This window comes from Zalophus californianus, chromosome 17, assembly GCF_009762305.2.
Source record: "Zalophus californianus isolate mZalCal1 chromosome 17, mZalCal1.pri.v2, whole genome shotgun sequence".
NCBI lineage: Eukaryota > Metazoa > Chordata > Mammalia > Carnivora > Otariidae > Zalophus > Zalophus californianus.
Window position 1 is genome coordinate 4,408,591 of NC_045611.1, and position 24,871 is coordinate 4,433,461.

A 24,871-nucleotide genomic window follows, 5' to 3' on the forward strand; every position below is an offset into this window, starting at 1 on the left:
GCGGAGGGGCAGGTGTTACCCACCTCAGAACAGGACCCTCATCCCTCCTCTCATCCAGCATGAGGGCAGATGCCCCAACCCCTGCTTCGGGCGCCCCGGGCACCCCACACTGACTCGTTCCAGTGGGTCAATCCCTAGACCTTGCCCTGACCCCACAGAACCTTCCCTGGCTGCCCGTTGCCAACATTTCAGTACGAACATGGTGCCCATTGCCACTGGGGGCAGAATGAGCCCAGACTTGCCCCCCACGGTGCAGACCCGGGGCCTTGCTGTATATGCTCCGAGCTGCCAGCCTTGGCACAAGGCCAGGAGGCCGCGTCCCCTGCTGCCCGCGGTGCCTCTCCGTGCCCACCACAGGGCACAGGCGGGGGCGGGGGGGGCAGGTGCTGACCCCTCCCACTCACCGAGTGCGCCCAGGTTCTCCGTCTGGAAGACCTTCTGCAGGGGCGGGATGTAAATCACGGCCAGCTGCCCCAGAATTGACCCCAGCACCGAGTACAGGAACATGGGGTTCCGGAGAAAACCGATCTCAAATATCAACTTGGTCTGCGGGAGGAGGAGGGCGCGTGTCGTCAGCGCTTCTGAGAACAGGATTGGGTCCTGCCGGGAAGGGAGGAGAAGGCAGCCCGGGGCTCACCTGAGAGCGGCAGGTCAAGGCGTTGAAGAGGTCAAAGAACACAAAGCAGGTGAAGGTCATGGTCGTGGTGCGTGGGGTGCTGGCCCTGTCTGCGGGGATCTGGAACACAAAGGCATGGGCTGAGCGGGTCCAGGAAGGCTGTGCGCTTCCCGCAATGAACTCGTCGTCGTCCTCGAGCCAAGGGAACAGCAACTCCAGCGTGGGCCTGAACTGCCCCGCGGGGAGCACCCTTACCGGGAACTGACCGGAACCTCCCCTCGGGCTGGCAGCGGCTGATGTAACAGGGGACATGGGTCTCAGGACCCTCCCCATCAACCCCGACAGCTGGGGGGGCCAGCAGTCCTCCTCCAGGAACTTTGGCTGCCTCCCACACCCGAGCTGAAACCTTGTGCAGAGAAAGGGAATGTCCCTCCCTCCAGCAGGTGACCCTGTCTCCTGGGAGGGGACATTGCTACAGCTTCAGCCCCTGAGCAGAACATCCCTTCCTAGAGGAAGATAGGGAACGGAGACCCTCCCTGGTTCGCGCACTGCTGCTCAGGACCTGAGGCAGGTCTCGTTCCCCTTGACCTCTCAGGGCCGGGCCTGGAGCCGCAGGTGAGAGAGACGCACATTCTCACCCAAACTTCTCCCTGCCTGGGCTTGTCGGCTGGACCAGGATTCTCTGCAGACTCCCCTGGTGGCGGGGGGTGCATGTGAGTTAGAGCCCGACTCCGGAGTCCTGGTGGAGGCCTAAGAATCTGCATTTCCCCCAAGGTCCTGGAGAGGTGGAGGCTGCTGTGGGGACCCGATGCTGAGGGCCGCTGTGTGAGCCCAGGAGGGCCTGGGTCCCTGTCCCCACCAAGTGCAGCACACAGGCTGGAGGAAGGTGAGGCCTCACCTGCCTGGCAGGTGAGAATTTGGGAAAAAGCAGGGCCGCTCCTCTGGAGAAAAACTGAGAATCTGTGGGGGACCCCGTGTCCCGTCCCTCTTGTTGCACGTGGCACCTGCCCGGTTCTCCAGCCAGAGCACTGCATGTTGGCACGGGGGCCACCAATAGGTGGCCCATGAGTTCCTGCAAATAATCCCCTCCAGGGAATAAACTTCCTTTCCGTAAATTTCAAGTTGTTGCCGTGAGAACAGAAAGCGGCATCGGGTCCCGTTTAGAGTAAAATCTCATTTCTTTTCCACGCCTGGGAGGCCTCCTGCCCCCCCCCCCGCCCCCCTCTGCGGACAGCTCCTGCTCCCCTGCCTTCCCTCGCTGACAGCCCCTGTACGTGTACACGCGTCTCCCCGGTCGGAGCCTGTGCCCCACGGCGGGGCAGGGACTGTCCACAGCCCCGGCCCCGAGTCTCGCAGTCAGGGGCTTCGCGAATACCGGCTTAATGAGTCAGGGAGGACTTGCCTCACCTCTTTCCAGAAGATAAAGAGGGTCCCGCTGATGATGACGGCAGCCGACAGGAGGATCTTAAGGATGAGGGCTCTACCGAGGATGGTGTCCTTGACGTTCCGTGGGGGCTGCTGGAGGGTGTCTCTGTCCACCGGCTCTACCCCCAAGCTGCTCGGAACAAGACATGGGGCGCCCTGACGTAAACCACTGAGAAGAGTCACTTCAGACAGCTGGGCAGCGGCTGAACAAGCACATCTGGAGTGGAGCACGAACCTTCCAGGCTCCCTGGTCAGTTCCATAGGCACAGCGGGGCTGTGGGGCTCAGGGAGCTGGGGCCCAGCGCCTCCAGGCTGTCCACGCAAGCCGGGGCCCTAACAGCCCAGCCCCTTCCATGGTGCGCGCCCCCCCCCCCCCCCAGCCTGGGCCCCACGGGCAGCCCTACCCTCCACCCATCCCTGAGCTCAGTGGAAGAAAACCTCCCCTGGGGTTGGCCACACCACAGTCCTGGAACCACCCCGCGTCCCCCAGCGGGCTGGAGAAATGGGATCCACCACAGAGCCCCTCACTGACTGAGCAGACTGAAACAGTGGCGTTGGGGCTACAGCAGCGGAGGGCAGTGGGGGGGACCCCGCTTCACTCCTGGCCCCATTCCTAGCATAAAAAGAGGACTCTTGCCCTTGGCAGCTGCAACTGGTGATACTGAATTAATATTAGTAACGTAATATGTATCAAATATAATCAGATGAAACAACACTGTGCCCCGGCAGACGTCATTCTCTCTCCTGCACCATTCGGCTAGCCTGACACTCCCTTCTGATCCATCCATCCAACAACTCACTCATTGGCCGGCCCGTGTGTGCCAGGCACTCTTCTAGGAGCTGGGGATACTGTCGGGAACATAACCACAAACCTTGCCCAAGGGGAGACGGATCTTAGAGACAAGGACATACGTGTATATTTTCTCCCCTAGGGAAATATAAAGCAGGGAGATGAATGAGAGCCAGGAGGCTGCTTGTTAGAGTACTCAGGGAGGACTTCTCAGAGGTGGTGACCTGAAGAGAGGGGCTGAGCCCTGGAGCTGTACAGGGACAGCATCCCCCACCGACCCTGGCTGCCCACACAGGCCCTTCCTCCCACGCCCAGGGCATGCCGCTGTCCATCTTCCTCATGCACCATAGTCAAGTGTTCTAGGACTCCTGGGGACAGTGACTGTGTTTGCACCCACACTCTGTGCAGGGGCCCGAGGCTGCAGAGGGGGGCAGCCCGGTGGAAATGGCGCACTTTCCCGGCCAACCCGGAGCCTCACCTCTGTGCTGGTGGCCCGTCCATGATGATGTTGATCCACAGGATCTGCATGGCGTTGAGGGGGCTGGGCAGGTTGCACACCGTGGACAGAGTGATAAGGCTCAAGGCTGAGATGCTCCTGCGGGGCACACACAGGGCACGGTCGATGGCTGCTTGCGAGACGGGCGCACAGCACCTGACGGCACTAGGAGCTGCTGGCCTCGACTTACGTGCTCAGCTGAAACCGGACGAAGTTTTTGATGTTATGAAAAATCCCCTTGCCTTCCTCCACCGCATTCCTGCAGGAGAGGAGAAAGTGCTTATGCACAAAGATGGCCCTGGTGGAAAGGTTCAGGCACCTGCGTTAGCCGCAACAGGAAGCGATGTCACCAGAGATGGCCTCGTGCTTGGGCACCACTTCCTGTTTCCCCTCGCTGCTCCAGGCCATGCCCCCGGAGGACAATGATGTCCTGACCGGCGCCCTCGGGCTCTCCCACCCCCAATTACTTCAATTCATTTATGAGGAAAGACTTAACTAGAACGGATTAAAATTAGATCTAGAGGGCAGGCAAAATTTTTTTTAAGAAAACAAAAAAGTGAAGCAAGAAAACAGGTGCTTTGTCATCCTGGCAGCTCGAGATCACATCAGCAATGCAGACATTCCTGCCTCATCTCCGTCAACGCGTGAAACATCCGTGTCGGTGCAAACACGACCCTAGACTCAAACCACGCATATTCACTTTTAGTGGTTTTTACTTAACACTACAGTGTGAGCATTTCTGTGTCTTTGATACATCCCTCAAAGCATCATTTTTAATAGCCTCGGAGTACTCCTGCTCTCGCTGTTGGCAGCTAGGGTGGTCTAGGATATCCCCATAAATGCTGCTGCAGCGACCGCACGGGCATGTGCCTCCATCTGCGCACCTGATCCCGGCCCTCCCGCCAGGTGCACCCTCGGGCTGCAAGTAGGGTCTGCTGCACGTGTCTGTAGCATCCCCCCAGGTGCTGTGTGTGCCTGGGACACCCGTATCTCTAGCAGAACAGATTTGGGGGGTGGGCAGCTGGTTACGCCGGGCATTTCTGCCACTAAAAAACAAAACAAAACACCTACGGAGCAACTTACATGATGGTTGAGAAGTCATCGTCCACGAGGATCATGCTGGCAGCCTCTTTGCTAACGTCTGTCCCCGTCTGCCCCATGGCAATGCCGATGTCCGCGGACTTCAGGGCAACCGCATCATTCACCCCGTCCCCTGTCATGGCTACGATTGCCCCCGATTCCTGCAAAGCCTTGGTAAGGAAGAGGCGAGTGAAGGTTGCAGCCCTTCCAGAACCTTGCTTCTCTCTGGATGCTCTGCCTCTCCCACCGCATGGCCAACAGCAGAAGCCCCTCTCTCGAGTCAGCTGGCTGGAGTCTGAACCCCAGCCCCACCTGCACCAGCTGTGGGAATTGGGCAAGCCCTGAACCTCTCAGCCTCAGCTTCTCCATTGGCAAAGTGTGGGCAACTTGTCCCTCCTCCCCTGAGAGCGACAGTAAGACCGCGGGTGTGAGGCTCATGCGTGTTGTCCATCTCCATTAAGAAAGAAAAGTCACCTTACCCCTGAAACCATGCAGTGCCAAGTACTAATGTTTTCTCTTAGGAATACTGTGCAGAGAGATTTGCTCCCGAGAACTAAAACCCCCCAAATAGCATAAAGGATAAAACGGCCCGGAGCTACAGAGCACATCTTCCAAGCGCGTGCAGGTGGGAGGCCGAGCGCAGCAGCAGGGCCCTCCTCCCTGCGCGACAGAAAGCCACACCCGTTCTCGGCTGGGCGCCCGCCGCGTGCCAGGCGCTGCGCCAGGCACTCCCAGGCCTGGCCTCCTCTCATCCGCTCACCAGCCTTGGGAATTAGCTGACATCATTCAAACTACCCTCTGTTTACAGATGGGGAAACTGAGGCCTGGAAGTAAGTAATGAGAATGATGCCAAAGAGCACTCGGCTAACAGAGGCTAGCTGCTTTTTATTTTTCTCTCTGCACCACCCAATCCCCGCTCCTGTTTTTGGTGTATGTGGCAAAGGTCCCCCTGTTCTCCTCCCCACAGTTGGAGGACGGCCGAGGCTCCCGCCAGCTTGGGCCCTGGACCAGCCCTGGAGCAGAGCCCTCCATCGTCCTGGACTGACCCTAACAGACAAATGAGGCACCCAGCTTACCTTTATGATTTTGAGCTTGTGCTTTGGGCTGGTCCTGAAGAACACAGATACCTGGACACAGAGGCGCAGAAGAGCGGAATCCATGAACTTGGAGCTGAAACTCCCCCCCTCCCCCGCAGTGAAACCCCCTAGGAGGAACCCACCTTTCCGACGCGCTCAGTCAGCTCTTCCTGCTCCATACTGTCCACCTCTTCCCCGGACATGGCTCTCAGCTTCCCATTGCAAAGGCCGATGTTCCTTCCTGCACGGTGCCGAGAATCCGTTCTGAGCACTTGCTCCCAAGCCTGAGACCGCTCCCGCGCCCGCCCCTCACTGCCCCTGCCTGCCCCCCGGTCCCTGCCCGGGCCACAGAGAATGACGAGAAGAAAACCATGATGGCATCATGCACTGAGCACCTGCCCTGTCACATGATCTCGATGCCATCCACGCAATTAACTTGCAACAGAGGCCTTGTTATCCCTGCTTTAAAGGCAAGGCAAGGGAGGGCAGGGACTTCCCCAAGGTCACAGAGCTGGTGAGGGGTGATGCTGGAACCAGATGTGGTTTTGTCTGATTCCAGAGCCTCTGATCTTTTCTCGGGGCCGGGTGCCTTGAGATAGGGCAGGGAGCAGACCAAGGTGTGACTCCCTCATTATATCAGTAAGTAGAATCACAGGAGGGCTACTGGCCCTCTGCAGGCGAAGAGCCTGGAGGTCAGAGTGGTTCAGTGACTTGTGGGCACACGGCACGCAGCAGAAGCCAGCCCAGAAGTGAACACCAGGAATGACGCTGCCTGGGAAGAGGAAGCAAGCTCGGGGATAAAGGCTCCCAGCACGCGGGAGGTTGTCAGTGGGCACTAAGGCTCTGCCCCCTTCGGAGGACCTGCCAACATTTTAGGGCCAACCGTGTGAAGGTGGAGCGCTGGTCCTCGAAGCTCACAGTCACCGAGCGCAGTCCCGACGAGGACCCACCGGCCGCCCGCCCTCCCCGCTTACCTATGGCGTAGGCGGTCTCCAGGCCGTCGCCCGTTATCATCTTCACCGACACGCCCGACTGACAGAGCACCTGCACTGCTTCCTTCACGCCAGCCCTCGGAGGGTCGATGATGCCGACGAGCCCCAGGAAAGTCAGCCTCCCCAGCTCGGGCCCAGAGGCCAGGGCCAGCACTGAGGAGACACCAAGAGCCACAGAGGGTCCACCGGGGGCCGAGGGCCGTGAAGTCCCCAGTCAGCCCGGCCCCTCTACAGCCCTGATCCTCCTCTGCCTGCGCGGGGCTCCCCGGGGCTCTGGATGGCTGGCCCCGAGGTAGAGAGAAATGTAGAGACAACCTGACCAGCAGAAAGTAAGACACTCGTCCGCTGGTGGTATCAATCCCAACCACACCCCAACCAGAGGGACCAGAAGGAAATCTGCGAGCTGACATGCAATGGCACGGTCCGAACAGCTCTTCTTGTCTTTGCTGTTGCCACCTGCCCTTGTAGGGGAGGAGCTGCAGGGGAAGAAAAGGTGCAGGAGGGCACTACGGGGTACAGGCTCTGTGTGCTGGCTTGTCCTGGCCTTGATTCTGGGGAACCAGTGCTCCCAGAGGGGGTGTTGTGAGAATGACCTTACTTTGTCACTTTCCTGATACTGGAGGGGCCATGGTGCCCTTCCTCCCTTTCCCAAAGCTACCCTCCCCACCCTGCTTGGCTCCATCTCAGCAGACTGGGACATCCTCACCTTGTACGCTTGTCAGCAAGCTGCTAGCAATTTATCATGTCTCTTTCCTGAAGGGAAAAACCAAGGCAACTGGCACCCGGCCCAAAGCTTCTCATTTTCCCCAGAGAGAGAAGACAAGGGTTCCAGAGTGTTTTTAAATACTTCCTCCGACAGTGGACGGGCTGACAAATGGCACTCTGGGAAACGTGAGCTTTAATGTTCGGCTCATCAGGGGAGGTGTTGCCCCTGGTGCGGAAAACTGGAAATGGCCAAGGAATGAAATGTCTGCCTTGATTTCAAAGAGCTTTGGGTTTTCCTGATGGTAAGCAATGAGCAAGAAGACCAATGAGGAAAATCAGTGTTTCTGGTACGCCTCCTTCATCTGTCTTAGAAACGTCAGCAGGGAGGCACCAGCCTTTCTCACACACATGAGCTGCGTCTGGACTAACAGGTGTCATTTGGTGGCTGGGCTTGCTGGGGGTGGGTGGGGGGGGGGGTGGCTGTCTGTCTTTCATCTGCCCATTAATTCCCCTTTTGCCTTACTTTCATTAGCACACCACCCGACTGCTGCTCTGATCAATCCCCTTACTTAAGAACCCTGCATCAATGCACTTTAAAGTCAGTGGTGCACTTGAACTTAAAGCTCGGGGCTGGGGACCAAAGGTACTGACCACGCAAGCCAAGTGACCCCATCCTCTTCTCTTCCTGCTGGCAGAAGGATCTCTGTTGGGGTGTCAGTGGCAGGGGGATGCCTCCATTGTTGTACATGGTACAGTAATTAATCACTTCTTCAAAGGCCCCCTTCATGAAGTAAATGTCTTCCTGGTCCTTGGAAAAGAAAAAAAGTCCGCTGTCATTGGATGCTTCAGCTCTTGGTGACTGTCACCTCGTGCACACAGCGATGCTCACGGTGGGGCTATTTCTAGTGGACCGTTATTGCTTACCAATACAGGATGGGTTAGATAAATTACAGGAAAGCCACATGACAGAATACCACACAGCCCATAGAAGGATGGAGGTGGATCTTTGATCCGCACCCGACTCTATGTGAAGTCCCTTGTTAATGTCAGTGCATTTCACGAACCGGTCAACCCCCAGGCACCGTTACACCTCTATGTGTGGGATTGCGTGCTAGATGTCTATTTAACGGGCACGTACCATTTCTGTTGTGCTCACCGCTGCCCATGGCTCATAAAAGGGAACCCAAACAAGCCCCTAACTGTTTTCCTGTGTATTTAAGCTCCATCTCCTGTAGATGGTAAGCTCTGGGCAGAAGGTGCTGTGCCAGTGTGGGTCACTCTGTCCCCGGCATGAGCACTGAGCCTGAATGCTCATGGCGGGCAGGGAATGAGCTTGTATGAACGGGATACAGAAAGGTGTCTAAGACATCACCGTAAGGGAAAAAAAAGCAAATTACAAACACTATCTACAGCACGACCTAGTTTTAAAACTACCACCCCATATGTTGCTGTGTGCATATTTAGAACCTGGAATATTCCATTCCAGACTGCTGGGTCCGGGGTGGGGGGGTTGGTGATGGGTCAGGAGAGAAGAGGGGCAGGGTTTTAAGGAGCTCCCATTCTTAAAGTCATACTTCCATAATTTATTTCAATGAGAATATATTACTATTGTCTTTGGAGAAAAAAAAAGATTTGAAGTTATTAAAACATTTAAAAAATCTGTAACCCCTTTTAAGCAGAGAGTATTTGTACACCCATCTACTCATAGCAAAGGTCTGAAACGTGCTGGCCAAGCCGCCCACTACCCTGAACAACAGAGGAGGAATCTCAGCACGAGCAAGATGTGACAGGTTCCAGAAAGAATAGGAGAGAAGTAAAGGGCTGGAGAAAAAGGTGGAAAGCAATACAAAAAAACTAAAAAAAAAAAAAAAACAAACCCTTTTATTGTAGAAGATCTGAAAAGCTACAGAAGGTTAAAAAAGAAAAAGAGGGGAAAAAGAAGTCAACTGTCATCCCCAAGCAGGGTAGCCATGAATAGTTTGGTCTATGTTCCTATGGTCACTCAAACCAGGTGCACACACATGCGCGTCTATATGCACCCATGTGATATGTGAGCTCACTGTTCACACTGTCTGTGCTGGGTGCTGGGATGTGCCTCCTGATCCCCCTTCAGGAAGGAAGGACTGTCCCCACCTGGTGATGATCAAAGGTGCTCGTACCTGTGAAGAACTCGGCACCAGGGTGTGAAAAAAAACCCCCAAGGTAGCAGGGGGGGTGGTCACTGTCAATGGTAGGAGCGTGCATCAAAATTCCCAGCAAACACAAGTTACTGGCTCTACTCCTGATTTTCTTTTTAAAGATTTTCTCTCTCTTTCTTTCTCTTTCTTTCTCTATCTTTCTTTCTTTCTTTCGTTCGTTCGTTCGTTCGTTATTTATTTGAGAGAGAGAAAGAGAGATTGCGAGCAGGGTGAGAAGCAGAGTGGGGAGAGAGGGGAAAGACTCTCAAGCAGACTCTGCGCTCAGTGTGGAGCCTGAGAGAGGACTCAATCTCATGACCCTGAGATCACGATCTGAGCCAAAAACGAGAGTCAGATGCTTGACCAAGGAACCACCCAGGCGCCCCGCACTCCTGATATTTCTGACTCTGAGGTTCTGCGTGGAGCCTGAGAATCTGCATTTTTAACAAATTCCCAGGGGATGCTGCTGGTCCAGAAACCCCACTCTGAGAACTACTGTTTCAGACAAATCTCAGAAGAGAACCCAAGATAATCAATGATCTAATTGCTATCAAATGTATTTTCATGTATTTGAAACTTCATAGAAGCTAGGAGCTTTAAACTCTCCTGCTTGATGCCTGCATTTTCGTTCCTCTGGGGTGTAGGGGAGAGGGTGGGAAGGGGCAGAGAAGCAAACTCACCTCATTCTTGGGGCTGCACTTTACTGCCATCCATTTCTGCTCCGAACTGAATGGAATCTCTTTTTTTCTCACATATGAATCTTTAGTATCACTTAAGTCCATCTAGGATAATAACATGCAAGCTCCCAGAGAGTCATCCTAAACCAATCTCTATGCAAAGTGCACAGCACTTAAATTATTCATGATTCAAACCATTTCCGGCAGATGAGAAATCCAACCTCACAGAGAAAGGCCATTTGCTTTCAAATGAAATGTCCCACCCGGAGAAAAAATTCTAAATTCTGGCACCCCACCCCACTGCCCACCCCTTTGGCATCCAGGGGTAGTCATTCTGCACGTGGCACTGGCCACAGAGTGGGGGTATTTCTGCCAAGTCCCAGACTCAGGGTCTGACCTCAGAGTCCTGCAATCAGTCGAATGTGCTAAAAGGAAGGGGTCTTTCCTGGAGGGGGAGCTCAGGGGCTGCCAGGTGGGTTGCATTCCTCTGTCTCCCCAGCACCTCCATGGGATCTGAGCCACAGGGCACCCGAGGATTCGTACGGGATTGCCAGGAAGGGTGGCATGGAGAATGTTCCAGAACCACATGGCATGTCAGTGACTGCCCGAGGACGTTTGAGGCCACTCTCTCCTGTTATTACTAAGCTTCCCCATTCCTCATCTGCTCAGACACGAGCTCAAATTCTGCCACTAATTCAGCCCCAAGTGCAAGAACTCCCGGTGCAGACCATCAGAGGGTCCCTACCTTCATGGCCAGGGCGATCAGCGCACCTTCCGTGGGCTGTCCCATCATGGCGTTTTTTCTGATGATGGCGTTGTTGGCCACACAGCCTGCCTGAAAGGGGGGATTTCTGAACGTCTGTAGTTAATATTCAGAGCGGGCACCCCTTGGGGTCCTGGGCTCACTCATCCACGTGAAAAAGTCACATGCTGAAGGCTTGACCTATTTTGGGGGCGGGGGCTGGGCTGGGGGTGAAGGACAAGATCTACTCCTCAAAGTACATCAGAGCCCCCGCTCTTCAAAAGAAACACCGTAAATATTTACTGATTCTGCTGAGCGCTGACTGTCACAAGGCCCTTGTAAGGCAGTATCATGGGGGGTGGGGAGGCTGGAGTGATGGGGTGACCACTAATGGGTACGGGTTTCCGCTTGGGGTGATGAGCTATCCTGAAATTAGACGCAGCCGTGGCTGCCCAACTTTGTGAATGTACTAAAGCCACTGGACTAGTACAATTTAAAGGGGTGAATTCTGTGCTATAGGACTTACATCTCAATAAAAAATGATAATTAAAAAAAGGAAAGAAACACACAAAAAGAGCGTGGAGGTGAATCCCGGCTCCCTCCCTCACTGGCTGGGTGATCCTGGACACTCCCGTCACCTCCATGAGCCCGTTAGACAACATCTCGATCTGGACCTCGGAGGGCACCCCGCGTGTGGGAGGGACGAGTCCAGCTAATATTGCTCATATCGACAACGCAACCCGGCTCACTGTCCAACCTTCGTTGAGTACCTTCTCTAGGCAGGTGTCTCTTTAAAGCTTTTCCAGCAGGTAGGGAGGACAGAGAATATAGCTCTTCTCTCACCTCCAGGGTCTCCACCTGTTTCTGGGCCACTGGGACACCTGACCCCCGGGGGTGTGGCCCAGGTGTCGCCAAGAACCAGCTGGCCATCTCTTCAGGGCGAATCCCCATCAGTTCCTCTTAAAAGCGTATTTCCACCGTGGGGCTTTTGACACTCACCTCTACTAATTTCCCCACCGAGACGTTGCTGAACTCCTTAATGACTTCCCTTGAGGGTAACAGACAGACAGTCCCTTTGCCATCATACCCAACTCCGCTGACCTGCAGGGCAAAGCCGCAGAGAGGATGTCACCGCGTGTCAATAAGACCCTTCCCCCCGGGGTTGTCCTATCATCTCTTTTCTGGGGGACCCACCCCAGGGACAGACTCCTACCCACAAAAAAGGCTTTAAGCATGAGGATGTTCCCTGCACTTTTATTCATCAGAAAACCTCAAAAAGGGCCATGCTTTAGAAACCGCGGAAAGCTTCCTCAACGGGATATTCAGGAGCCAGGGAAAATTGTGCTTCAGAAAACGAAGTGATAGCACACAAGAGAGCTTACGTTCTAGCACAGAGGGGGGCAAACCTTCCCCTAGGGAGCCAGAGAGCAGATGTGTAAGCCTTTGCAGCCCACGCAGCCTGTCAGGGCCATGCTGCCCTGTGGCTGGGGCACAAAGGGAGCCGTCGACGGACAACATGTAAACCAAAGGGTGCGCCAGCCGGCCGGCAAAATTCTATCTACGAAAACAGGCCCTGGCCCGTGAGATGTCACTGCTGACACCTTCGTCTGGAAGTTCTGTGAAACGCCCCGCAGGATACACAAGCACGTTCCGGGGGCTTGCGACTGTGCCAGAGGCACAGGGGAGAGACTGAAAAACCCCAGGGGACCGTCATGGTTAGTTTATCACAGGCTGTTATGGGCAACTGCTTCTTTGCTTCTACGTCATGTAACGAGATTATTATTAAAAGATAATCGCAAAAAAATAAAGTAGGCTCCCTTAACTTGGTCACGTTCCTTGCTGCTGTTTGTAGCAAGGAAACTGTACAATAACCCATTTTTGTCTCTTCCTTATTGCTTTCTAGAAGATTCCGTGTACTTTTAGGAAGGAAAAGGTCCGCGGCACGGGGCTCACCTCAGCATGGAGCCCATCGGACGTCACCAGCTGGGTGACGGTCATCTCATTGGCGGTCAGCGTCCCTGTCTTATCCGAACAGATGACACTGCAGCAACCTGGCACGAGGCAACCCCAGTTCAGAGGAAAGAGAAACCAGCACTGTTCATCCTCAGGCTAATGAAACAGCCCGGCTGAACGGCCACTCCTTCAATCCCACTTACAAGATTCCAACCAGCAGAGTCCCTTACCTAAGGTCTCCACGATTGGTAACTTCTTCACGATGACGCGCTTCTTGGCCATCCGCAGCACTCCCAGGACCAGCGTAACCGTGACGACAATAGGCAGACCCTCGGGAATGGCAGCCACAGCCAGGCTGGATCAAAAGGCCACATGGGTCACCTTTAACACATGCACTGAAGGAGGACGTGATTCCCAACTGGGGTCGCCAACACTTTGACCTGGTGAGGCATGTCTCTGGTGCCCCCAACATCCCCATTCTAGTCTCTGTTCCCAATCCCATGATACACCCGTCTCCTCCAGCATCCACGGCTCTGAGTTCTCCTGTTGCAAAACCCTGCTCTTGGGAATGGACCTCCCCTATCAGACATCCACACTATAGCATAAATTAGTCCCTCAGTTGTTTGGCCTCTTAAAGCACTTTTGCACTTAAATTACTATTGTTTATTAGAGAGAAAGGCTTTTGGGTCCTATGAAAGAAATTTCCAGAATTAGGCAGTAAGTGGTATATATAATTTTTTGGCTCAGAGGATCCTCCCTGACTCCCCTGATTTTCACTTTTCTGGTCTCGTTGTGTAGATGCTTCTGGTGAGGAAGCCAAACGAGGAAATTAAGGTTGAAGGGAGGTAGAGTGACAAAGCTGTGCCTCTGACTATTGTAGCAGAGCCATTTGGGTGTCCGTTCGTTTCATCATTATCGCTCCAACTCTTTCTGTACCGTGTGACCCCACCCTCACATAGCCACGGCTGATTGGTTTAGAAGACAACATGCGATCCCAGCTGAACTAGTGAGCTTCTCTCTTGGGAATCTGAATTGGGATAAAGAGGGTGGATCCCTTCTTGTGGGAGGTTTGTCAACAGGTGATGGGATGTTAAGGAGGGGCTCTTTCTGCCTCAGATTCGGTTCCAGAACATCATGGCAGACTGATTTCCCATTCCACACCCCTGAGCAGTTGCAGTGGGGCTTCAGGCTGACCTCAAGCCAGTGGGGGAGGCTGGAGTTTTGGGGCCAGACTGGAGAGGGTGCCTCTGGGCAGAGCTGTGGGGGAGCGCGGCCAGCCACATCCCATTACGGCTCACCCTCTGCACCAGGACATCCAGCAAAGCCCTGTAGGCATTCAGCAAATATTTGCTGGACAAACAGATAGGAATGAGTGAATACAGGCACGCCTCACAGGTACTGTGGGTTCAGCTTCAGACCCTCACAATAAAGTGACTGTCCCAATACAGTGAGTCAGATGAACCTTTTGGTCCCCGGTGGCCATAAACGTTATGTTTATATTGCACTGTCATCTATTAAGTGTGCAAGAGCATCATGTCTAAAAACCCAATGTGTAGAATTTAATTTAAAAATACTTTATTGCTAAAAACTGCTGACAATCACCTGAGCTTTCAGCACACCGGGCCACTGATCACAGATTGCCATAAAAAATGACAATGAAAACATCTCCGATATTGCGAGAATTACCAAAATATGACAGAGATGTGAAATGACCTAATACTATTGGGAAAAATGGCCCAATGGACTTGTTTAACACAGGCATGCTACAGACCTTGACATGGTGAAAAACGCAGGATCTGCAAAGCACCATAAAACGAGGGATGCCTGCACGTATACAGCACGGGGCTAGAGCCGCGCCGGCCCAGCACACGACGAGTGTCCTACGGGCTCGCCTCACCGTCAGAAAGCCTGGCTGTGTCACACATGGCTATCCTGTTTCATCTAAGCTAAGACATGGCTGATGGTGAAGGGGACCATTATCTGTGTACCACTCAGAAAGAAAAAATGCTGCCAATTAATTAAACACAGGGCGCTCTCTTGTCTCCTCATTTGTAAGAGGCAGTCTGTCCTCAGAGAAGTGTGAAAAAAGAAAGTGCGTCTTAGAATCAAAGAAATACGGTACATGAATGGAGGCCTTTTCTCTGGAAACAATGGAACATTCAGGGGCAAGTTCTATGAACCAGGATTACTGAATTTGGTCAAGGGGCTGTGCCCAGTTTCTATGGTGACAGCAAGAAGGCTTCCTTGGTTTTATGGCACAGGTTGACAAGACTAGCTAAGCAAACATTTGCAGAGGGCTAGCACGAGGACTTTCCCCCATATGGTGTGGGAAGGGCATTTTTACAGGTACTTGGACGCTTGCATGATAATAAAAAATTAATCTACAAACTAATAAAGATTAGCATGGGCCAGGAAAAGCGAGTATACTTTGGATCATCTTGAATGTCACTTGAGGCAGAGGGAATTAGGATAAAGTGTTTAAAAGACCAATTCTCAAGTTACTTCTTTTGGAGAATCTCTTCCTCACCAGCTATCCTGCTATTTCTACCTTCTGATGCAGTGATTCCGAGCAGCTGACTCCGCTAAAAATGTTCATCTTTGCAAAGTCACAAGTGAAACGGGCAGAGTAAGTTTTCTCTGGATGGCAAGCGTACCGTGGATCTAGTGGGAGAAGTGGGAGGGAAGGGACGTGGAGACCTGGAACCAGAAGGAACCAGCAAATGGTACTGGGAAGGGCGGGCAGGGAGGGTCATGGGGGCCTTTTCTGTTACTTGAAAACAGTCATCTTGGCTCATAAAGAACTTTCTATGGTTTATAAAGTGGGAATGGAAAGTGCCATTATTTGGGGGACATTCTTAGGTGTCACGGCTTCTGAGTGCTCTGCTTTTTCTGGAAGTCCACCCCAGGGCTCAGGCTCCTCTGTCCCTCCTCCACCACACCTGCCTCTGAAGGCTCAGTCACCTGAGCACTCTTGTCAGGGGCTCAACCTTCTTCCCTGGCCCTGCCTCTTGCAGGAGCTGCAACTGGGCCACCACTTACCGCAGCATTAGTACCCCAGGGAGCTTGTCAGGAATGCAGAATCTCAGCCTCTCCCCCACCCCAGACCCACCGAATCAGGGCACCAGTGAACAAACTTTCGCCGGGACCCTCCCATCCTTAGGCTAATTCTGGAGACCCCTACTCTACACTGACCCACTCTTCCAGGATGCGCGTGCTGGCCTCGAACCCCACATTCCACAGCCAGCTCCCCACGCCCCCCGGGGCCCCCTCTCGGCTGCAGCCAGCTAGGGCTCACAGCCCTGTCACCTCCTGTGTCCATGTCAAGAATGGCCAACACGTTTCCAAAACAAGGGTAGCAATGGCCCAGCATGCCATGTGGAGGGCTCGGCTGATGTTTTTTAGAATCAGGAGTAAAGGGACCCATAAGCGACTAGCGCCATGTGCCCTCTACCCAACTCCACTGTGTAGTTCTGCTCATGGAGCCCAGCCAGTCCCTCCTGGTGTCCCCAGAGGCCCCCAGCTCGGTCCCACCCCCCATCGCGGTGGGGCCCTCCCCGTTGAACCCCCTTCCTGCCTTTTCGAGCAGGCTTCTCCTCGTTTCCGCTCCCACCCCTCAAAGCACCTTCCCCGGCCACCCTTCCAGGACAGGTCTCTTCCTGCCCCCCCTTCTACTCTCTCTGCAGCTTTTTCTTTTGTAGCCTTGACTGTGAGCTATGATGACCCTTATCAGCGTTCACTTGACTCGTTCACACTTACTTTCTCTACCAGCCCGAAAACTCTGATCTGGCTCCAGCACCCTGGGTCAACGGGCGCTCAACGAGTATCTGCAGGGCCAAGAACAGTGGCCGGGGGGCCAGCTAGGGGGTGGTGGCACACGAGAGAGTTCCTGCCCTGCCCCAGAGGCCGCGCTCGAGGGCACCACCGTGTGGGGTAGGCCGGCCTCCGCTCTGTTTAGGCCAACACACTTGCCCAGAGCCACAGAATCAGCCAGCAGAAGAGACAGTTTCAAACAAACCCACAGCATTCTGACCCAGGGCCAGGGTCCTGCTCCCCCATCGGTCCACCTTCCCTGCCACCCTGGCGAGGCGAGGTCGGCGCTGTGCCCTTACCTGACCCCGATCGTGAACATGCTGAGGAGCTGCTTCCCTTGCAGCCAGCCAGTGAACATGATCAAGCCTGGGGAAGAGACAAGAAGTGTATGTGCGCACACACGCACGCACACATGTGCACACGCGTACGTCCTCAGACATGCAAACGTGTTTCTAACTCATTCCCTTAAGAGGTTCAGGACTAGATGCATAAGGCGACGAGTAAGAACCTCAAGTATTGTAACCATTCTCCTGTTTCTAAGACCTTCCACACCTGCGAAAAAGAATCGTTTCACTTTTTCAGGCAAGGACCAAGCCAGTTCAAGAAGGAAACGATCAGCCAGTTGGTTCCTCTCGGGCTGTTTGCAAATGTTTACAGGTGATCCCCACGCTCTCCCCAGGTGCCCCATGTGTGGGGACACCCCCACGGCGTGGGATGCGGCAGCTGACGAGTGCTCCTGCTGATGCGCAGATGGGCCCGTTGCTTAGAGGACTTGCCAGAGAGGGACCCTCGGGTCACAGAAGGGGTGCAAGTCACGCTGGGACCCATGAAAATGCACAGGACGTTCCGGCAATGGGGAGAAGTTCTGGGGCCGCCAGGTGCAGCCTCAGTGTCTGGATCTGTAAGGTGGGGATAACGACCATGTCTTCCTCAAAGAGTTGTTTCGGGATTTAAGAGGTAACAATCCCCTCCAAGTGCTCAGCACAGCTCCTGGGGGCTGCTATTGTCTTTGCGGTCGGTCGGAAGAGGCGGGAAGGTGAGCGGAGTCGCCAGCTTCAGCCTCGGAGGACTTGCCAAGGAACAGCAGCTTCACATCACAGGGAACGGGAAGCCAGGGCAGGTTCTGTGCTGGGTGACAGCTATGTGTGTACGTGTGTAGGGTGTGTGTGTGTTGGGGGGCGGTGTCACAAGACCTGATTTGTTAGGGTTTTTTTCCATACAGTAATTAGTGGTGGTAGGCAAATGAAATCTCAGCTGGAACCCAAATGAATCCAGATGCAGAGACTGGAGGGGCAACTCTATTAGAAATAGGGGTGGGGTGCTGAGCCTGCCGCCCCAGGCACTGGGCCCCGACCCTGCCCTGGAGGCCCCTGCCGGAAGCTGGAGCATGCCCACGGGACCCCCAAGGGCTGGCGCAGCACATCTCTTCCCAAACCCACACTCAGTGACTTCAGTCCATGGGTGGTTTGAAAGTGGCCACGTGGAGGGTATTTACACCACGGAGCCTGGCAAACGTTCCTCTCCTGGGAAAGTCGGTTCTTAAGCACTGACCAGCCCACCACAGCTTCCCTGCATCTCCCCTGTGGGCCCTGCAGGGATCGGCGGAACCCAGTTCCAAAACGCCCACAATGCTAGAGCAGCTCTTCAAATATTTATTAAGGGCACCTACGTGGCTCAGTTGGTTAAGCGTCCGCCTTTGGCTCAGGTCATGATCTGGGGATCCTGGGATCGAGCCCCGTATCGGGCCCCCTGCTCAGCAGAGTCTGCTTCTCCCTCCCTCTGCCCCTCCCCGTTTGTGTGCGCACGTTCTCTCTCTCTCAAACAAATAAAATCTCTAAAAAAAAAAAAAAAAAAAAAAGAATATCTTTGCTTGTGGGCCATACAAAAACAGGTGGCAAACTCATTTTGGTCCAGGAGTTAGAGTTTCCAATCCCTGCACTAGAGAGCAAAAGAGGCCTCCGGGCAGCCAGGACCGCGTGGGCATTCTACCCTTCCAGAGATGTCTGGTCAATATGCAACCCCGAGGATGGCCAGTGAATGGCAATGCATGGGCCTCATTCCCCACCCGTGTCCATGGCAGCCATCACGAATCTGTCACAGTCCTCCTTGCCACCACGCAGGAGCATGACCTCAAAATGTTGTCACAGCTCAGACCCCCACTAGTCGAGATCAGACTTGGCAGGTTAAGATAGGACCCATCTTCCATTATGGCTCCAGGACAAAACAGGATGGGAAGGAGGGAAGAAGGCATAGAGCTCCTTCACAACGGTAAAGTTAGTGGTTTAGCCAACTCTGAGCACTTATAGCCAAAGCTGAAATTTGGAAAGGCGACTAGACGCTGCAATTTTGGGAAGGGGTGCCTAGGCAAGAAAGGGCGAGCAGGTCTGTCCCCAGCATGGCAGAACTGAAAGCCCTGACTCCAGACCACATCCTCTTAACTTCTCTGCAAAATTTACTACCTCTTAGAAGTTGCAAAGGAGTGCAGATCCCCTCCATGCCTTTGAGTATACCCTTTGCTCTGCCTGGAATTCTTAATTCCCTCTTTTTTCACTTGGCAGACTCCTACTTATCCTCCAAGACCCAGTTTAATGTCACATTCCCCTTGGAACCTTCCCAGCTCTCCCACTCAAGATTAACCACTACCTTCACAATTCATGCTTGTTCGGCTGTCTCTCTCTTACTGGCCTGGGGTCCTTCAGAGGGCAGAAGCTGTGTCTGGTCCATCTTGATAGCCCCTGACCGTATCCCAATGACTAGCGTGTCATAAGACACTTGCTAAATGAATTCATGCATCTGGGTGGCCCAAGGCACAATGAAAGTGCTTCCAGGAGGGAAAGCTGTTTCTCCCATGAACTTTTTCTGGCTCCACATTTTAGGGAGACTCACTGGTACAGCCTCTCATCATTGCCTGTGCTACGGGCAGTGGTTTGTTGGTTGATCGAGAATCTGCCATGGGCCAGGAGCCAGTGGGTCTTTAAAGCTGGGAATGAAGAACACAGAATCAAAGCCAGAGCTGGAGATAGCAGGAAGGAGTCAATGAAGGGACCAGGGTGGCCCCATGGGGATATTCAGGCTTAAGACCTACATTTAGGGCCGCAGCATCATGTGGATGCTGTTTGGTGTGTTGCCAAAGGCCAAGAGGCACGAGCCCAGGGATAGCCTGCTCAGTAGCAGGGAAATATGGCTGGATGCACCACTAAACCACACCTCCCAGTCTCCCCTGCGGTTGGGTGGGCCATGTGACTCCATTCTGGCCAATCAAGACTGGGCAATGGGCCAAGGTAATGACCTCACTTGCGGGTCCATGCCTTAAGCATTTCTCCCACAAGCCTCTGCGTTCCCACTTTGCCCACTTGCTGGCTGAACAAGTGGGGAGAGTGGCCAGCCTCTGAGGCCCTGGAGGGAGGGAGAGCAATCATACGGTAGGGGCCTGAGATCCTGAGTTGGTGTGTAGAGGGGACCTACCCAGGAAAGCCACTCAATCAGGAACGTGCCCATGGACGGTGGTGAGAGCAAGAATTATACCTTGACCATGGGAAGCCATTACAATGTCGGGCTGCATGTCACAGTTGGCCTGGGCTGAGAGAGAAACCTCTTGGTATGATCAGAGTCTCCAGTCCCATCCCTCGGTCCTCACCCAAGTCAGTAGCAAGATATTCGAGAAGCAGCCACGGCTGCTCAGGACGGCTCCCCTCCGTCCCCCGGACCCAGCACAGATGCTTCACTCACCAATGATGCCAAACGAGAAAAGTGTCAGCTGCTTCCCTAGCTTGTCCATGCTTTTCTGTAGTGGGGTTTTAGGCGTCTGAAAGGATGAGAACAATGGGTTTGTGAGAGGAGATCCCAGGAGTGCCCCTCAGCTTCTGCCTGGCTTTCTTTATACCTTGAGTGGAGTGACAATTCCACAGCGGGGCACATATATACAAACTCACTGACCTCTGCACTTGAGGGCTGTGCATGTTACTGTCTGTAACATATCTTGACAACAAAATCCTAATAAATGTTGTTCAATAAAAATAAATTTTTAAAAGCGTGAGAAGCATGAGCTTGTATTAACCACATCGTCCTCACTCCCAAGGAGTGGGCAGGGCCGGTATAGGTAGCTAAGAGGAATCTCAAACCCCAGCCTACCAGAAAACCAAAGCCACCACTGGCCCTTACCTCTTCAGCCTGCATCATCTTGAACACTTCTCCGAATTGGGACCTTTCCCCTGTTCCAATCACGACTCCCTGTGTTCAGGAGAGAGGAGTGTGAGGTGTGAAGCTGGAAGCCTGCTGGTGAGGGCGGCCAAGGTCCCTGGGGCTTACCTGCCCCTTCCCATACTGCACCAGGGTCCCCATGAAGACAATGTTGCTCAGAGTGGTGAGGTCCCCTCCACTTGTCAGCGGGCTGTCTGTCTTACTGCACGGCTCGGCTTCTCCTGTGAAGCTGGACTCGTCCACCAGGAGGTCCGTGACCTAGAAGGGGAAGAGACGATGGACTCTGCCCCTTCACCCTGAGAACGGATTTTAAAAGCACAGAATGGACCACCCTTCCCCTGTAAAACTTCTCAACTGGGCAAAGTCTCCTGTGCATAAGAGATCGTGCCCCTGACTGCCAAGAACGAAGTCTGACCATTGGGCATCTATATAGCAGGCATGCATCTCTAAGCAGAAAACATCCCTCTGCTAGGACCTAGAGTTGGGTGGTAAACTACTTTTTCCCTGGGTTACCTGTACTGACCTGGCAGGATATTCAAATGAAGTCTTTCCTGAACAAACTCCTAAGACTGTGTTGGCAGGGAGAAAAAATTAGATTCTTGGGGACCATCCCTGATACTAAGGGTCATTTCTAAAATCACAAACGAGAAGCCCCTGAGTTTGATATAGAATTCAGGAACTTCAGACATTTTTCTTAGGTGCATTAAAGAAAGCTTGTGTCTATGTTTACATTTGAGCGTGATCTTTAGGTTCTGAGAAATCACTGTCATTTTGCCAATTTATCAAAATGACTGGTCTGGCATTGACCATGTCGAACAGAGGGGTGGCCCGGGAGATGCCTTTGGAGAGCAGCTGGGACTGCTGGTACCCAGGACAGATGTGCTTGCCTTTCCCGAACAGCTGTCTTCCAGAGACGCTGGCTCTGATGTCTGGTTTGGAAAGTGAGCCAGACTGCCCTCCTCAACCTCGGCCATAAAGTTATAGCTGTTTTCATGAGGATGTTCTGCCACTGAGTAATCCAAATCACATTTTAGAATGTAACAAAGTTTTGTGTTTTTGTTTTAAATGTTGCCACAATTAAGCAAAGAACACATCGAAATCAGGGAACCAGGATCAGAACATGGCCTCAGATGCCTCGAGGAACTGAACAAGCTTTGAATGTGTAGCCCTTCTTGAAAAACATATCTTCTGTAACATTAGTTAAAATTTTAACGTAATGTTAGAAGAAACTTAGGCAATGGTTACTTTAGAATGTACCTTTCAAAGCACCTGTGTCATTCTCCGGATACTCCACGTCCTGCCCACGTCGAAGACCCCCACACAATCCCTGTGCTTTGAGCATCACTGAACCAGGTTATTCAGTGACAGCCTGAGGTTACGTTAACACCAGAAACCACACACGGGCACAGCCCGCACACACACCAGGAAAGGAGGAGGGAGGTGCTCCCATTTCCAGAACTCCTATGATGTGCTAGGCCTTGCACAAAGCACTTCACAAGGCCTCTTAGTCTCCACCCCCTCCAAGAAAGATGCTCTTGGTTTCTCCATTTTACATATGGGAAAACGGAGGCATGAAGCAATTAAGTAACGTGTTCCAGGTTATACAGCCACTTCGTGTCAGAGCAGAAGTGTGACCCAAGACTCTGGTTCCAGAAACTGCACTCTTAACAATCTTGCAAAACTAACACAGACCCAGTAGGTATCACTCAAGAGGTAAGTCCCCTGTAACCAGAACTGTGCCAGTTACTATGGAAGACGTAGAAGGGGTCCAGGGTGGTCTCTGCCCCTCAGGACCTTGCCATTTCAGCAAAGAAGACCAACTTAGAGAAACCCTCTTCCTACAAACTCCCAAGAGAACAGTTAGATCAGCACTATTCAAGTAGGGGCTGGTGAGTTCTCTACACTCGCAAATTTTAAAAATTCATAACCCCCTTTTACAAATACGCACACTGCCCTGGGAGCCCAGGCCCCAAGGACGACAAAGGTTACTCACTGAATGTATAATAACCATGCCCCCCCTTCCTAACAGAACCCCCACTGGGAACGGTATCGGGGGTTGGGGGAGGCCAGGTGCCCCCCCCAACACACACACAATATTACTTCCCAGCCTCCCTTGCAACTCACAGTGTCTCTACCTTCTGGACAACGGGACATAAGGAGAAGTCACCAACAGTCCTGGGTAGGATCTGTGAAGGTGGCTGAGTTGACAGGCCCTGTTTACCCTTCCAGCTTCCTCCTTCTCCCGACCTGGGCCTTCATTATAGTAGCTCCAGGAGCCATGGTACAAGCATGGGAGGGCAGAATGAGGCGGCTGGGAGAAGCCCTGGCCCTTTGCTCCATGCTGGAGCCACCATATTGGCTCTGGACACTCCAATTCCGGTCTCTCATTATTCGAGAGAGGAGTAAATCCCTGACCCATTGAAGCCTATATATTTCTCTTAACTCTATTAACCACAAAGACAACCACCAACTGATCTTGAGTTTGTGTTTTTTATCTCCAGGACATCAAGGGCAAGTCAAAGGACTTCCTGGAGTAGCTCCTAACACAATGAAGGAAGAAATGGGGAGATGGAGTCACCCGGCACCACCGGCTGCCGACACCACAGACTGCAGGAAGCAGAAATCAGCACATCCCCATGGAAAGCAGGGATCTGGTTTCCAGAAAACACTGTCTAATGGGACATGTGATAATTTGAATCAGTTGTACTTACTTGGAAAATCTGGCTTAGGTTTACAGTTGCATAAAGTCTGAAGCACATGGAATCTGTACCTAAATTTATGTTTGTTCACATTTAAGTAACCCTATAACAAAAACAGTAAGTCCACAGTGGGAAGGGAAGCCCTCTATTGACTGAATCTGGGAGCCGTATTATTACAATCTGATGTTCTTGTCAGGTCTGATCTGCAGCAGAAGGCTTGGGAATGGGGTTGGGGGGATGATCTGGAAGAGGAGAGTGCCTAGGGAGCCGGGACTTGAAATGGGTCTTGAAGGATGACCAGACGTTCGGTGAGTGAATCAGACAGGGAAGCAAAAGAAGGCAAGGTGGGGGACTGACGATGCTCGAACTTGGTAATAACATGCTGGGTCAAAGCAACTGAGAGGAGGGGGAGGCAAAGAGAAGACCTCTCTTACCCTAGTACCCCACCAGCATTGACAGGGCAGCAGCCCCGTGTGCTGAGCATGGGCACCGACTCACCCTCTTTGGGGTACAGATTCTTGGGGCGTGTGGGGGCTGCGTCCCTGGTGAAGCCATGGCGGGATGGAGAGCTGTCCCTGCCCTTGAGCAGCACTGAATGGAGGGGGCACAGGCAAGAAGACAGGGGGCTTGGTCCCCGTGGAGCAGAGCACCTGTGGAAGGTGTGGCTGAACTCAACTGCATCTGGCATTGCTTAAGAAATTTGGATAGCACCGTGTAAGTAATGAGGCACCAGGAAAAGTCTTGAGCAGAGAAGAGGGGTGAATGAGTCACAAAATCATGTTAGATGTTGGAAGAGGTAGCTGGCCGCAATGGGATGGGAAGCCTACGGTCCAAGCGATCCAAGTCAAGCGCGACAGCGGAAGGCTCTCGATGAGGGGTGGCGGGGGGCGTGGGCAGAAGAGCCAGCCAGGAGGAACAGGAGAATTGGCAGTAAGTGGAACTAAGTAGGCACGTGGAAATAGGCAGAGGTAAGACTCAGAGCTTATTCTGGTCTGCAGAACATCTTTCAATTAAGCATATTTAATCCTGAATATATTTCATTAAAGTCCATTTGGGATGGGCAGGAATCTTATAGGTTGAGACTCGACCAACACCCCAACCTTCCAAACCAAGACATGAGCTTTAACCCTTCCTCAGGTTTATTCGTTCTGTTTTTAAATTCCAACACCTTGATTTTTTTTTCCCCATCCAGTGACATGATTTTCATTCTGACCTCCAGAACTGTAGGAGAATACACCTGTGTTGTCTTACACCACTCTGTAGGTAGTCATTTGTTACAATAGCCATAGGAAACAGAGATGGGCGGAACCCAGCGGCAGAGGCAGGGAGCTGGAAAAAGTCAGAAAAAACAGCTGATCGCAGCAGGAAAGCACACAACGTGGGTGGTGACGGATGGGGGCTCTGCAGCCCCCAGACCTGAATTTAAAACCTCC

The 24,871-nt window shown here is 53.1% G+C and overlaps 1 protein-coding gene across 2 annotated transcripts in view; it reads right to left on the reverse strand.

Moving 5' to 3' along the window:
* The window catches only part of ATP2C2 (ATPase secretory pathway Ca2+ transporting 2), a 62,481-nt gene that overhangs the window by 2,852 nt on the left and 34,758 nt on the right, over positions 1-24,871 (reverse strand). The window contains exons 8-26 of one of the 2 annotated variants that reach the window (XM_027618608.2): positions 20,848-20,997; positions 20,701-20,769; positions 20,269-20,344; positions 16,839-16,905; positions 12,960-13,084; positions 12,730-12,827; positions 11,776-11,877; positions 10,780-10,869; positions 10,038-10,139; positions 7,832-7,988; positions 6,458-6,628; positions 5,627-5,724; positions 5,484-5,534; positions 4,411-4,577; positions 3,518-3,586; positions 3,310-3,426; positions 2,024-2,171; positions 638-736; positions 405-546 (exon numbers count right to left, since the gene is read on the reverse strand). In XM_027618608.2, the coding sequence (XP_027474409.1) occupies positions 405-546; positions 638-736; positions 2,024-2,171; positions 3,310-3,426; positions 3,518-3,586; positions 4,411-4,577; positions 5,484-5,534; positions 5,627-5,724; positions 6,458-6,628; positions 7,832-7,988; positions 10,038-10,139; positions 10,780-10,869; positions 11,776-11,877; positions 12,730-12,827; positions 12,960-13,084; positions 16,839-16,905; positions 20,269-20,344; positions 20,701-20,769; positions 20,848-20,997 (2,098 nt within the window). Of the gene's footprint in view, positions 547-637; positions 737-2,023; positions 2,172-3,309; positions 3,427-3,517; positions 3,587-4,410; positions 4,578-5,483; positions 5,535-5,626; positions 5,725-6,457; positions 6,629-7,831; positions 7,989-10,037; positions 10,140-10,779; positions 10,870-11,775; positions 11,878-12,729; positions 12,828-12,959; positions 13,085-16,838; positions 16,906-20,268; positions 20,345-20,700; positions 20,770-20,847; positions 20,998-24,871 lie in introns of both variants that reach the window. The other variant, XM_027618607.2, reaches the window with a different exon arrangement.